The following is a 14,219-nucleotide window of genomic DNA, read 5'->3' on the forward strand; positions in this document are numbered from 1 at the left end:
GAACTAAGTCTTTTGTTTTAACTGCTATATCTTGGTTTAATGGAGAAGTCGATACATTTCTTGCATTCATTTGTAATAACAAATCCTTGATCTCCTTATTCTCCCTCAGTAGAGAAGTCATTTGGTGCTTAATTTCCATTAGGTCTCCACTATACTTTGTAAAGCCATCTTCCATCTTTACCATCATGGGCATAACTGAACGATTTATTACATTATTTTGACCTACCACTGAAAATTCAAGTTGTTCAATATCCTTTGTCATTTCCATTAAAATACCTGTGTGGGTCTGCACATCTCTTTTTAGAAGGTCAAAAACCTTCACCAAGGAGTTTAGAACAAAATTTAAAGCCGAGAGAGAGGAATCACCATCATTAGGGTCATGATTCTTGTTTCCCTGTGTCATGTTTGGTATTTGCACCGGTTGGTCTAATAAAATTCCATCAGACACAACCGTGTCCCCTCTCGATACCGCTGTTGAGTTTAATCTTTCCTCATGTGGTTGTAAATTCTGAACCAAACTCAACAGATGATTTGGGGTCCTTGAAAGTTCCATAACTGGGATGAGTAGTTCAGACCCGCTGTTCTCCGTTTGTAAGTTAATATTTTGATTTAAAAATTTTAAGGAATGTGGCATAGGTCCATTTAAATTTTCTTGTGCAGATTTCTGGAAATAAAAATCAATAGTCCCTTTTATATTAGTTGATGTCAAAGTAAAGTCTTTCGACTGTCTAAATGGGGTGTTTCTTGTTGAGTACCTTAAAATTTCTCCCTCCGTTGATTTGTCCACTTGAAGTTCTTGATGAATTTGTGCCTCTATTATGTTGTTATTTCTTGTCGAGGCAATCGGAGTTTGAGAACTTACGATGTTCACATCCTCATGCAGGGACTTTTCAGTGTAAGAACCATCCCACTCTGGAGCTCTTAGATCATCAACGTATTGTCCACTCCTTAAGTTGTGGCGGGCCATTTCTTACCCCTTCGTTGTCTCACTGTCGGTGTCTGTAGAGCAGATCAAAGCGGCTGCCGCAAATCGGCTACGCGGCTGAAGACCCACCGGCACCCACTGGCACTGATACGGGGCCTCCAAGCGTCTCACCGCGCCTCCGCCTCCGCGGGATCGCTAGGCGAGCAGCCACAGGCTGCCTCGGGCCTCCGCGGCCACCCACCTCTGTGCCTCGCGGGTACGCCTCAATACACGATATCAGTGATATCAAAGCTCAGTGCCGGTCCGGTCTAAGCTCGTTCTCCTCCTTAAACGCCGCCGCCGCCGCCGTCTGCTTACCGTCTGCTCACAAAAAAGAAAAGCAGAGATTCTCTGGAACCAGAGTGGCTCCAAACCAGCATGGTGGAAGTGGCAGCGAGAGAGGGTGCACGTGGTCGGGAAAAGCCACAACTCCAGCAGTCTTGTGAAGGCGAAGCAGAGCACCTGGAAGCGACTTACCCAGTGAGTCTGCAAGAAACGAGTGACTACGGGGCACTCTGGTACAGGCTGCGTGTTCGGTGCAGGCAGAATCACTTCTGAGCAAGTCAAAGGCAACCTATTAAGTTGTTTCCTATAAAGAATGCAAGACATTTATTTGGGACACTTCCGCACACAGTGGTGAAACACATACCACCTCAATCTGATCCCACGTGACAGTTCCACACTGACAAGCAGTATTATGGACCATGAACATTAACCTCAACTTGACCATTTGATTTGAATCCTAAACCATCCAGACTATGGATCGAGTTTACCATACCTGAATGTGACTCTAACATTGAGAAAAATTATTTCAACCGCAAATCCAATTATTGGAAGAGACAAGAGATACGTTTACCAAGTTTGGAAGAAAAAAAGAGATATACAACATCATACATCCCAGTATACAACTCAATAAATACATGGTTGTAAGCCTCAGAAGCTGTTATCAGTCAAGTCAATACCATTTAAACATGGCGTTCTCCTTGTGTTCATGATCGAGTTCTCTCTCTAATCTATTTTTCGTCCACAAAACCAACACGCAAGCTTGTTTGTCACCATGGTAACCAGCCACAACAGAAAGCACAGAGAATATGCGTCACGCTAAACAGCACAAGAGTGCGGTGTACTCCGTACTAGGTAAAATAAGGATCCCTGACAATCCTCACATCAGTTAAAAGGTTTATGGAAGACAAAGAGATACAGTAATATATGTCTTTTGACAGACACCATACAAGGCTATTTAGCGATCGCCAAAGGTATCCGAAAATAATGAATATGCAGCAGCATCGATAGAAAAACAAAGTGCACAAGTTCTTACTAGGAGCATAGAGGCGTACCTACCGTGAAGGAGAAGGTACAATCTTACAGGTATTTTAAAAACCAGACTGATGTGAACACCCCAGTCAAAAAAGAAAGCGCATAAGTTCTTACAAGGAGCGTAGAGGCCTACCTACCGTGAAGGAGAAGGTACAATCTTACATGTATTTTAAAAACCAGACTGATGTGAACACCCCAGTCAAGTTATATTCTAAACTAAAAAGACCGCTCTCTCTCTAGGTAGATCGAAACAGCTGAGTCTCTTTGATGTAAAAACGAGAAAATAGAATGTTATCAACTTACAACACAGCAGCCGACACAGGAGGTTGACTCCAGTTACTGATCTGATAAACCGAATGCATACACAAGGTGAGCTTTTTTAACTTTTCTTCTGTTGAAGAACTAAAACGATTGTGTAATTCAAAAAAGCAGGGCTTAGAACTGGGACCCAGCGCTATTAAGTAGCGACTGGTCCCATTTCTAGCCCATCCTTCAAGATCATACGCACGAAGGATATTTGTATTTACTTACAGATCTATCTCTCAGAGGGAGAGGAGACTGCAACATAAGCCGGCATGAATTCTTGCTATCTCTAGTCAGGCCACACCGCCAGCATGCTAAGGTCAGTAGGTTTTGATATAGAATTAGAGTAAAAAAGTAGCTAAAATGACAAATTAGTTCGTAATAGACTTACAACATATATTTTATATATTACTTTTAGGAAATGTCTGAATTCTTGGATTGTCCATACCAGATGAAGGGCATACAAGCCCAAAACGCGTCATAGAGAGATAAGATCATTAATGGACTTTGAACTACTTTGTTCTTATTCAAAACAACTTACCTTTATGAAGTCATTTATTTGAATCATTTGAAAACACATGTCAATTTTTGTGAAGATGCAAACACTTTATTATTGAAAGCGGATATTTCACTAAGAAGTGTGAATTGATTGCCTTAACACTGTTAACTATACAACCTGTGAAGTTACCAGATTTATTATTATTATAATTATTTGTATTCTTTATCAACATTATTAAACACTCTATTATGAATTGCATTTGAATGGTTTTAGCATGTTTGCTATAAAGTGTGCACAGAGCTCTAGTTCCACTGATCTGGTGGCACTCACTTCTGTTAACTAACCTATTAAGTGTTACAACTACCAAACTGGTGAAAATGTACAAAAGCAGGCTAATGAGCATTACGAATACCGAATGTGGCGAAAAGGTACAGAAGCAGGATGATATGCATTATGAATACCAAACTGGTGAAAACATACAACAGCCAGCTAATAAGTATTACGAATGCTGGACTGATGAAACCTTACTAGAGCAAACTAATAAACATTGAGCAAGATGAACTATTAACAATTCACCAAAGTGGCTGATGTTAAATCAAAATAACCCTAGAACTGACTACGTGAGCGTGAGCAAACAGCAGCAACCCAATGGGTAGGCCTTATTGGAATCCCAAGCATACAACCAATACCCAAGCCAAGAGACATTAAAGAGCAGGCGATATCAGTCTAACAGAAGATGCCAGACACAAAAAGAGTATGTAAAAAGCCAAAGGGTTGTTAATGTTGGAAACATGTTCTGGGATATCTGTGATTGTGGTTGATATAAAATTGCATTACTGCAGCCAAGGCAGAAGTAGGAGAGAACTTTATCCTAACTACTCTTTCAGTAGGAATGGGAAGGAAAGGTTTCAGACATACTGCCATTCTGGAAAACGTTATCCAGAGGGAAATGAGCATCATTTGTAGAAAACTCCAATGTGGATTTTCTATTGCCTATAAACTGCCAACATTGAGCTATCGCAGAAGACTGTTGAAGTTGTTGTTATTCACTATTTGGTATTGATACAGAAGTGGAACAAAGGTGGCAAACAGGCTGCCCTTCTGGAAGAAGTTATCCAGAGGGAGATGAGCATCATTTTTACAAAAGTCCTTGTTTGGACCCACATGGATGTTCCATTCTCTGAAAGTTGCTAACATTCTGATACCAAAGAAGATTACTGAAGTTGTCATTTTAAATCTGAAAATTAACATTGAAGCACTTTTCTGTTTTGGAGTTGAAGAAATAGATGGGCAGGCGAGTGTACCTATAGGGCAAGAAGTGATTGCCCAGAAGACACCTGGTGAAAGGGTGAACCAGGTAGCAGAAGGTGCAAGTGCTAAAGAGTGGTGCTCACTGAAAGCATATGTCATATATTTTGACATTTGGGGATGAATTGTGAAAGCTGGTTGAAGAAGAGTAAACATTTTTTCTGCAGTTATAATTGTGATGAGCCATCCTGACCAAACTATTTGTTGTTGCCAAAATTGTGAAGGAGTTCTTAATCCAGAGGAGTGAGAGCTTATGACCTTTTCAAGTTACTTTATGAGAGCAACAGAACTGTGTAACTTTAAGTACCAGACTTCGAGAACTATCTTGGAACTTTGTGTTACATCGGATTTCCTTGTTTATCCTTTGAACTGTGGAGAAACCATTGTTTGGGATCTGAGAAAGGGAAGTTTGCCCAGACCATGACAAGAGACATTAGCCACCTTGTGGAGCAGGTCATATGTTATAAATATATATATATGTGTTGAATTCAGTTGCCTTATTACTTCTGTTTGCTTTGATTGTGGTATATGTGTGAGAGTTAAATATCCCTTGGTTGGAGTGTTCCAATTAGTTTATGTTAGGCAGGGAAATCCTTGTTAGGGTAGGGATAGTGAGGCATTTGGTCAGCCTCTTTTATTTAACAAAATGGCAAAAGTTGAAATCTCTTTACAAAATTATCCGCTTCACATTTCTGACCCCAGACAGAGCCCAGTTGTCCACTACACTTGCCACTTCTCCTAACCCAGGCCGAACCGGACAGATGTTTTCCGGCACTGAAATTCCCCACCACTAATATTTGGGAATGGCTCTGCAACTATTCAGCCGCCAGCCTCTCCCTTTATTTACCCCTGGACCATTACTTCATTGCTTTTGCAGGCCATACTGGGATTCATGGGTCCATAAACCCAATTAAATGCCCTTGCTGTGCTCGGGCCTTACCGTTAATTCAGTCTTCAGTAGCAATTACTCCCAGTACTACCCTCAGCCAGGGTCTATAAAGCTTAGGCATTGTAATACGAACCTAACTCCCAATTTAGGAGCAAAAACAATATTACGATGCTGTAATTATGTAAATTCACACATCATGGAAACATATGATGTAATCCAAGATTTTAAATTCAACTATATTGCGTTGTTTCTTGCAGACTAGACCGCTAGGGCAAGCACACATTCTGAGATTCATGCTCACTGTCTATTATTTTAATTCCCACGTGCCTGTTGGCCATTAATTATATTTTTTGTCAAAACATTTGGAAAAAAAGGCTGTTCTCCTTCCATAAGTCCACTTACCAAAATGCAACTGCCTTTCAATTGGATACAAATGACAATAACATCCTTGAAATAAGGCTCTTCTGTCTGCAACTGTAGCCCTGTTAAATCTGGCTATTAGGCAGTTACCAGGTGGCATCGACCAGAATCGCTGGTATTATTCTTTAAATATGAATAATAAAAAGTAATGTTGAGGAGTTTTCATTCTCATTGCTGCACAAATGCATACCTAAAACAGAATTTTAAAACGCTGATTACGCGTTTTATGAAAAATATAAATGTGCACTCGCAGGTATTCTTGACTCTTGTCCTCTGGCACAAAACATATACTTATTAACTATTACACACAAACCCAAGTGGGTTACTAAGATACATTATTCACATCTGATAGTTCCTATTAAGTTTGAAATATGACACGATTTCATGCAAATTGTGTAAGGAAAAATTGAGGAAAATATATATAATTTTTGGAATCAGAATGTGGACTGTATGATTTGTCTAGGTTTTAGACGTTTAAAGACACTTGCAGGTCTCTTCATGTTTAGCACCTAAGTCACTATGGGCCCATAGAAATACACACATTAGCAATGGTTCTACCTTTACAGAAGTAATTACAACCCTTTTACTGCTTCGTCATCGCTCTACATGTTAACATGTTTTCACAAAAGCATTCCAACTATTCATAGATTTTTTGTTTTTCTTATCATATTCGCTCGCGCATTTTATTATCAAACAGTAACTTAATCTCGTGGTATGTTTTACCTTTTAGGCTTCGTCTGATGAATGTCGTCTCAGTCCTCTGATTTTCACTTTTGTGCCATCGGTTGCTAGACTTCCGGCTCATTCTAAGGTGGCAGAAACCTGTAAAGCTCTTTCACAAACTGCAAAGGAACTAAAACAGGGAAGCAAACACGTTTTAGAGGTAATTTTTATTCTACTTTGTATATGCATCTTAAAGTTGCTTTTCCTATTTTACGTAACAAATCCAAGTAGTTCTCATTTAATCCCCTTATTTGTATTTTGAAGTCTTAATGTAAGATTAGGTCTAGGGCCGAACTGAAACCTTGCACCCTTGCAAGTGCAAAGAGTCCTAGGGAGGAAATTGCACAATTTTAAATAAGATTTTCTTTAAATGCATTTTTGCACTAGGGCAATTGTTGTCCTAGTGCTAATTTGCACTTGTTCAGATGCAAAGTTTCTGTAAAACTGCAGCACAGATTTATATTGTAAATATCTAATGACAGCAGAGATTTATAACACTTCTTAACGCTGGCTTTCTACTCTTATTAGAGCTATAATATTATGAATTACTCAATGGTATTCCATTTATAAACTTTGGAAGGATGAAAGGCTGAGCAGGCGCTTGCAGGTTTTTGACATTTTTCTGCAAGATGGACACAGATATCTAAGACAAACACTTGAATTCCTGCGCTATCTCATTGGGCTAGGAATGCTTCTGCACTCTTCAGTTAATCATTATAAATACGGCATTTCAAAGTGGTGCCGTGTAGGTTTTTGTATGTAAAGGCTGCACCATTACACCTGCTGAAATTAGCAGTACATTATGAGGATACAGAAGCACTTTTGATGGTTGTTTCCTTCCCGTGGAACATTTCTCCAAGAAGAATGTGCCTGACACTAACATGCCAGCTTCAGGCATATCCTGTTTGGAAGAATACTCCTGTGATTCAATTTCTATCACAATGTCTGGTCCCTTCTACCCCTCTCAAACATAACTACTTAATTTGCCTTCACCACTCCTCACCCTCAGTCACTCTCCTCCCTTCCGACTGCTCTTTATCACCCACTCTTCGATGCGCAAATGATGGTACATTCCATTGAAGTGTCCCCCTCCTTTGCCAGCATAAAGCCAGAGCAGCCAGCATCTTCAGAGAGTTGGAGGGTTGTGCACTGTGAACAATCCATAAATTGGTTCCTAATTCCTGAGATTCCATGATTGGAAGAAAACATTAGAGGAAGGTATGTCAGAAAGCAAAGCAGAAATAGCCTTTTCTTTTAAGCCAGGGTTGTCCAACTACAGGCCTCCAGGGCCGGAAGGAAACATGTCAGATTTTCAGGATATCCTTCATTAACATTCATGAGGTACATTTGCATACACTGATTCGAAATGTATGCACATTTCTTCTCATGAATATAAATGATGGATATCCTGAAAACGCATCTGATTGAGCCCCTTGAGACATGGAGTTAGACAAACCTGGTTAAGCTAATTCATTGATATAACAGTGATGTGCTCTATTGGAGCACATTATTTCTTGAGTCCATCAGAATTGGGCTTGCTTACCTTACTCACAATTTTGGCTTTGTTAATATGCTAATCTACAAAGTAACAGTCAGCTGCTTTATTGGATCAGGGGATCAGCATTAAACATTGATTTTTTTGTTTTGTGGTATCAGAGACTGCACTAGTCTTTCCACTCAAACTATACACCAGTGTTTGTGCTCTGTGACAAATCACTGGCTGTCGTCACTTATCCCTGAGATGGAGCCCTTTCCCATGAGGCCAGGGAGGTGAGGCAGCTACCTGATAGTCCCGAAGGGGGTAGTATAATGCGGGAGAAGCTCATGAAGAGGGACCCCCCTAGGAAGACGGACAACCATCTAGGGTACATACTCTAACCTCTTGTTCCTCTACTAACCTATCTGTAGGCAGTAGACCTATGTACTGTTATAAGGCAGAATACCTGAAGGTTCTGGAAAGTATTGAGGCAAAGAAGAAAATCAAGAACCTAGAAAATCCAAGTATTGGGAAGAGTGAAACCAGTGAAAGAGAAGAATGACTTATACAATGGTCCCAGACACTGCTGGCAACATTGTATGAACATTGACAATGGACTAAACATGTTGTCCCGGGCAGCTGCAGAGGACAGCAGGGGTAATACACACCTGCATCACTGATCTACTAGGAAAGAACTCCAAGGAGGCTGGTAGTTTGCTGCATCTGATGATCAGGAGGTCTGTAGGAGCAGACCGGTGCCTGGCAGCATCAAGAGGAAGAAGGAAAGCAGAATGAAGCCAGGAACTATGTCGCACAGCTGGAGGGAAAGCAGGATACGGAGAAGCCGAACAGCACACCTGCTGTCCGAGGAAGCCCCGGTGACGTGTCAAAGTCTGCAACAAGGTAAAGGGCATCACGGGAGACCCAGAAGGGACTGTGGGCAGCTTTTCAGGAGGGCACATGCAGTTGTCCCTAGGCCCCTTTCCAACCATAACTCTTGGATGGCACGACAGGGCAGAGAGCCAATAAACCATCTCCTCGTAATTTCAGTAGTGAAGCTAATCCTGTTGATCACCAGGGAAGAGTCAAGGACCCAAAGTACCATAAAGAGAACTTGAGAGGGAGAGTCCCTCATAACAGTGGCAGATTTAAACCCAATGAGAGAGAAACCAGGGTCTGGGACCCAAACCAAGAGTGTGATTCTAGTCATATTCCTCGTGTTAGTACTTGGCAGTGAAGTGAACCAAGTGAGTCAAATCAAAGGAGGCAAGAAACTGTGTTCTGGGACCCAAACTAATAGACTGTTATGAGTCATCTTCCTTCTGGCAGTACTTGGCAAGAAAGATAACTAAGTGGGCCAAATCAAAGCAGAAGAGAAACTCGGGTTGGGGACCCAAACCAAGAGAGTGAATCCGGTGAACATGTCATAATCCTTATGGTAGTACTTGGCAGGAAAGTGAATCAAGTGAACAAACCAAAGAAGAAGAGAAGCCAGGATCGTGGGCCTCCTAACACGCGCAGTTGGATGTTGTAGGTGTGCTGCCTAATGAAGAGAAGACATGGGGAAATGGGTAGTTCCACCTGGTTTTAAGAGACTATTGTAAAATTACCAGGAAAAGGGAGTGGCTACAAAGCAATATAAATGAAAATATATGGTTCACATACCTAACACAGCTGTAATTGCATCACAACAACAGAAAAACATGTATGTGTCCCTTTCATCAACCGAATATCATGGATGGAACAAACAGAAATGTGTTCCCAATGTGTTTCTAGTGAGGTGACAGACCTAACACCTTAAGTGAAACCAAAACTATGCAGGTGCCAACTGTAGTTACATAAATCACCAGCAGTGCTTGCTCTCAACATGAGTGTTAGTGCAATAAACCGCCACTAAGGATTGTAGAAGTATGGGCTCCATATTTTAACATTTAGACTCAGAATTGTATCATTCACATTTGAGCGTAGGTTATAACTTCAACTGGGGCCTAGGGTGTGAAACTCATTATGGGGATGAACAGTGTGAGTTTCAGGCAGAATGAAATAGATGGCAATGCTCAGAGATTGATCACTTTGCTTCATGGTGCTGTTTCAATGAACTGAGCTGCACTAAATATAATATTAACAATCTAACCTACTAAATAACCCAACCCCAGTTAACATGTAACTGAATCCCATAATAACATTTAGTGCAAATGAGTCCATGATGAAATAAGCTGAATGCAGACTGATGAAAATGCATGATACTCTGAAAATGAGAAGAGCAATTGATTGTAGACGTGCAGGCTGGATTTGCGCTGTGTGGTAGCTGAAAAATGTCAGGTTTTGTTCTGCCAAAATGTAACTTTGTTTTGGGGCAGGAAGCACAAGAGAAAAATGAAAAGTTTGTCTCTATAGCAATGCAGTAGTACAATGAGGAAAGCACACAGAGGCAGATCACGTGATTCTTAGTGAGATGATCTGGTCAAGGGGAGGTGTTTTGCTAGATTGACAAAGGGGTTTGATAAAAAGGGTTCTGGGACAGAGTAGGATTCATTCTTCTTCGGGTGCTGGCAGACAAAGGCGCAGAGGACTAGCTGGGCATACAGAGTTCAGTTCACTGCTGGCAATCTGACTGATGCTGAAGCTGTCCTTATCTGGCTTGACACTGTGTGAGGCAGGCAGAAAACTGTGGAAGATTTCCCTGACAAACCGAGACAGGAATACCAGCAACACATCTATGTAAACATGAGTTGAAGTGAGGGCTGGTGATGTGAATTGGACCAGGTAACCTAGGTTAAGTAGTTCACTTTATTTTAGGTTCTGTGTTAGAGATTCTATTTATAACGTGCATGAAATACTGTGTTTATATTTCTAAAAGACTTACTGTGTTTTTTTTAAAAGTGTGTATTTCTTTCCAAGTCTCATGAGGCCAAGGATAAATGGCAGGGCTTTGCACAGATAAAGCGCTGAAAGCTATTGCAAGAAGAAATGTACTTGCACTGTGAAGTACAATGTGGGCATAAGTGTCTTTCTCTGTAACTTGCATATTTCTATTTTACGATACAAAAAAACAGATTAAAAAAGTAATTTAGTCTCATTATATTTATTCTGCATTCAGTCCCGATCATTTGAAGTGCTTAGGGAGACAGATATGTGATACAAAATATCTCAAAGTAAAGTAGCCGTCGTGAGCTGTTTATCTAGAGAGATTGAATGAATGTGCAGTATTTCAATTGCCTGTTTACATTTGCTGAAACTCAGCCAAAAGGGCATAGTGTGGTATTGTACATAAGGTACCACAGGAGTCATCTATCCAGAGTGTATCAAGTCCAGTATTTTGTTTGTTGTTAGTGACCCTGGTAAAAATATTTATTACGCGGTATTCTGAAATCAGTATCACCATTATAAAAATATGACCAAATACCACCAAAATAAAGAAATTCCACCATAATCAAAATACCACAAAGTGATAGATATAACCCCAAAATATTTCCAACAGGATAAAGAACCTTTGTAATAACGGTCCAAAGGATGTTGCAACTACAACAAACATAAGCCCAATGTGTAAAATCAAGATGCCAATTAAGCATTAACATGATCAGCCTGTTTACAGCGACCATACACCCAGGTGAAACATGCTCATTGTATAATGCATCTGGGGACTGTTGTCCCATTAATTGACCAAATTACTTCATCAGTTCGAAATGCTTTGCTTACTTGAAAACCTCGAACAGCTTTCATTGTGGCTGTCCTGCGAGAGAATGTTTACATACATTCATACATACAAAGATTGAGGTACTTTTCTTGCCTCCTAACACTCTCTCCCCTTCTTCCCCTCCTTTCATCCACTTTTCACCTTCCAACCTCCCCATATCTACCCATGCCCGCAATCTCGGCCTCCATCTCAATTCCTCTCTCTCCTTCTCCAGCCACATCTCTCTAACCTCTAGTGCCTGTCGGAACCACCTCTTCAACATCCACAGGATCCGCTCCTCTCTCACCTTCCATGCTTCCAAACTCCTAATCTCCTCCCTTATTTTGTCCCGCCTCTTTTTCTGCTCCTCTCTCCTCTTTGGATTCCCTGTCTCTCACCTGACTCCCCTAAAATCCATCTACCACTCTTCTATCTGTACTCAATGTCTTCTCGGCCCTCGAGACTCTATTTCCTCCTCTCTCTCTCAACTTGGCTCGCTTCCCTTCCTTTCATAACTGAAATTTCAACTACTCTGTCTTGTCTAAAAATCTCTCAATGAACTGCACCCACCTACCTTTCTTCCCTCCTCACATTTTACTCACCCTCCCGCTCTCTCTGCTCAGCAGACCTCTACCTTTTCACTGTACCCCCAGCCCCATGTGCCTCCTTACTCTTCCGTTCCTTCCAACTCTTGGCCCCCCTACACTTGAACTCCCTACCGCTCTCCATCCACTCCACCCCTAGCTATTCATCCTTCCGCTCCTCCCTGAAAGCCCTTCTTCTTCAATCCCCCCTGACTCCCCTTCCCTACTCCTCTTCCCGTCTAACCCCTGCCCCTTCCCTTACCCTCACTCCTTCCCCCTTCCCCAATGACCTCAAATTGGTCACTGTAACCACTATGGGGCATTACAGGTCACCAGTTCACTCTCCCTTCCCTTCCCCCCTTCTCCCTTCCTCCCACTCCCCTGACCTCAAAACAGACATTGTAACCCCATCACCTAGCCCCTCTCCCCTCCCTTTCCCCCACTCTCCCTCTCTTTTAGTAAATTGTTCTACACATTGTTCTAATGACTTGTTTCATGTTTGAAAATATGCTTCTCTCACTATTGTACCTGTTATACTGTGAAGCGCTTTGGCTTAAAGTGCTATATAAACTCAATAAACATAAACATCACATACACATAAACATACATGGCATTTCAATATGCCTAACATAACGGTATGACCAATTCATGATGGTTGGTGCAAAAGTGGCAGCCATCTTAACATGTCGTTACAAGGCTAAATGTATGCTTCAGAAATGCTCCTTCCAGCAATGTGACAATCAAGAGCAGCACAAGTTCAACCATAACACAACCATTCCTCAATGGAAAATAAAAAACATATCCACAATGGCTTCTAGATAAAATTGCATACAAGCAGAGTGCCCAAATACCAACATGTGTGCCCACTCTCATATGTTTAATGGCACACAGAATGGTTTATAAATATGCACCATGCTACTAAATGACATATCACAAGTAAAGGTATGCTCCAGAGTTAATATGAACCTACACATGCTCCCAGTGCATGGCCACCCATAACAATTTTACCCTTTGAGACCTGGGGAAGCAAGTCATTCCCGCAGGCCATCTGAGACTGCACATCAGGAGAAGTGAGGCATTCTGGTGGACCACCAAGGAAGCAGTGAGTGGAGCTTTAATCACAACCCAGGGAAAGGGAGCCATTCCCCTGGGAGTAGAACCGGACTGCCTTGTTCTTTAGTTTCTAGCGTAATGTGACAGAAGTAAGGTGACAGAAGTAAGGTTTTCTTGACACAGGATGATGGACACTTTTGGTTTGATAGACATCCTGCCAATCACCTTAGTTCTTTAGTTGAGGCAGGGAAACTCCTCTTAGTAATAGGGATAGTTACATTTGATCTTGTTTTATGATTTAAATAAAAGTATCACCAATCATGCCACCTTTGAGTCACCCTCCTTCTTCTGCACCTTACAGCTCATATTTGCCATTTGGTCCAATGTGATGCCTTCGGCCAGTTCTAGTTCTGTACATTCAATTGTAGGCACTGTAGTTTTTTTCCCCCAATTGGCTATATTGGGCAACAAAGTCCCAGCATGGGTTGTGCAAAACCAGGACTGACTGAAGGCTTCATGCATGACGTAGGGCCACTAGGTAGATTTGCCTACTATCATCCTCAAACATAAGCAACCTAGGATCCCTGCCTCTGTTTAAGAACTCACACAGTAGCCCGTTGTTGGGTCACCTTTCAAGGGCCGATGGACTCACCCCTTGTGGCTGTGAACTGTAAATTGCGGTCAGTTGTGGTTTGTGGTCCACCCTGCAATTGGTATGTGAAAGTCAAATCCCAGTTCACAGTTGAGGCTTTTTGGCACTATGTGCAATGCAGTTCCACAGAGCAAAGCATTAAGGAGGGCTTCCGCCATCTTGTCTTCCATAATGTCCATAGCTCCAGTAGTATATGGAATAATCTGCACACCACGGCACACCACACTCTACTGACAGTGCTCAATGCCCTGCTCTACCGTTACAGGGAAGTTGCCTGATATTGTCCTGGCACTGAACCATTTCTTAATGCAAGCAGAGTAGTACACCCAATGTGTATGTTTCTCCATGGGTTCT

At 41.6% G+C, this 14,219-nt stretch overlaps 1 protein-coding gene across 2 annotated transcripts in view; it reads left to right on the plus strand.

Annotated features, from left to right (window-relative positions):
• Positions 1 to 14,219, plus strand: part of MLIP (muscular LMNA interacting protein) — a 2,218,014-nt gene that overhangs the window by 1,482,364 nt on the left and 721,431 nt on the right. For both annotated transcript variants that reach the window (XM_069606136.1, XM_069606137.1), the window contains exon 4: positions 6,431 to 6,583. In XM_069606136.1, coding sequence (XP_069462237.1) covers positions 6,431 to 6,583 — 153 coding nt within the window. The remainder of the gene's footprint in view (positions 1 to 6,430; positions 6,584 to 14,219) is intronic.

Source organism: Ambystoma mexicanum, chromosome 4p (assembly GCF_040938575.1).
Source record: "Ambystoma mexicanum isolate Mex_15411 chromosome 4p, UKY_AmexF1_1, whole genome shotgun sequence".
In the NCBI taxonomy this organism is placed as follows: domain Eukaryota; kingdom Metazoa; phylum Chordata; class Amphibia; order Caudata; family Ambystomatidae; genus Ambystoma; species Ambystoma mexicanum.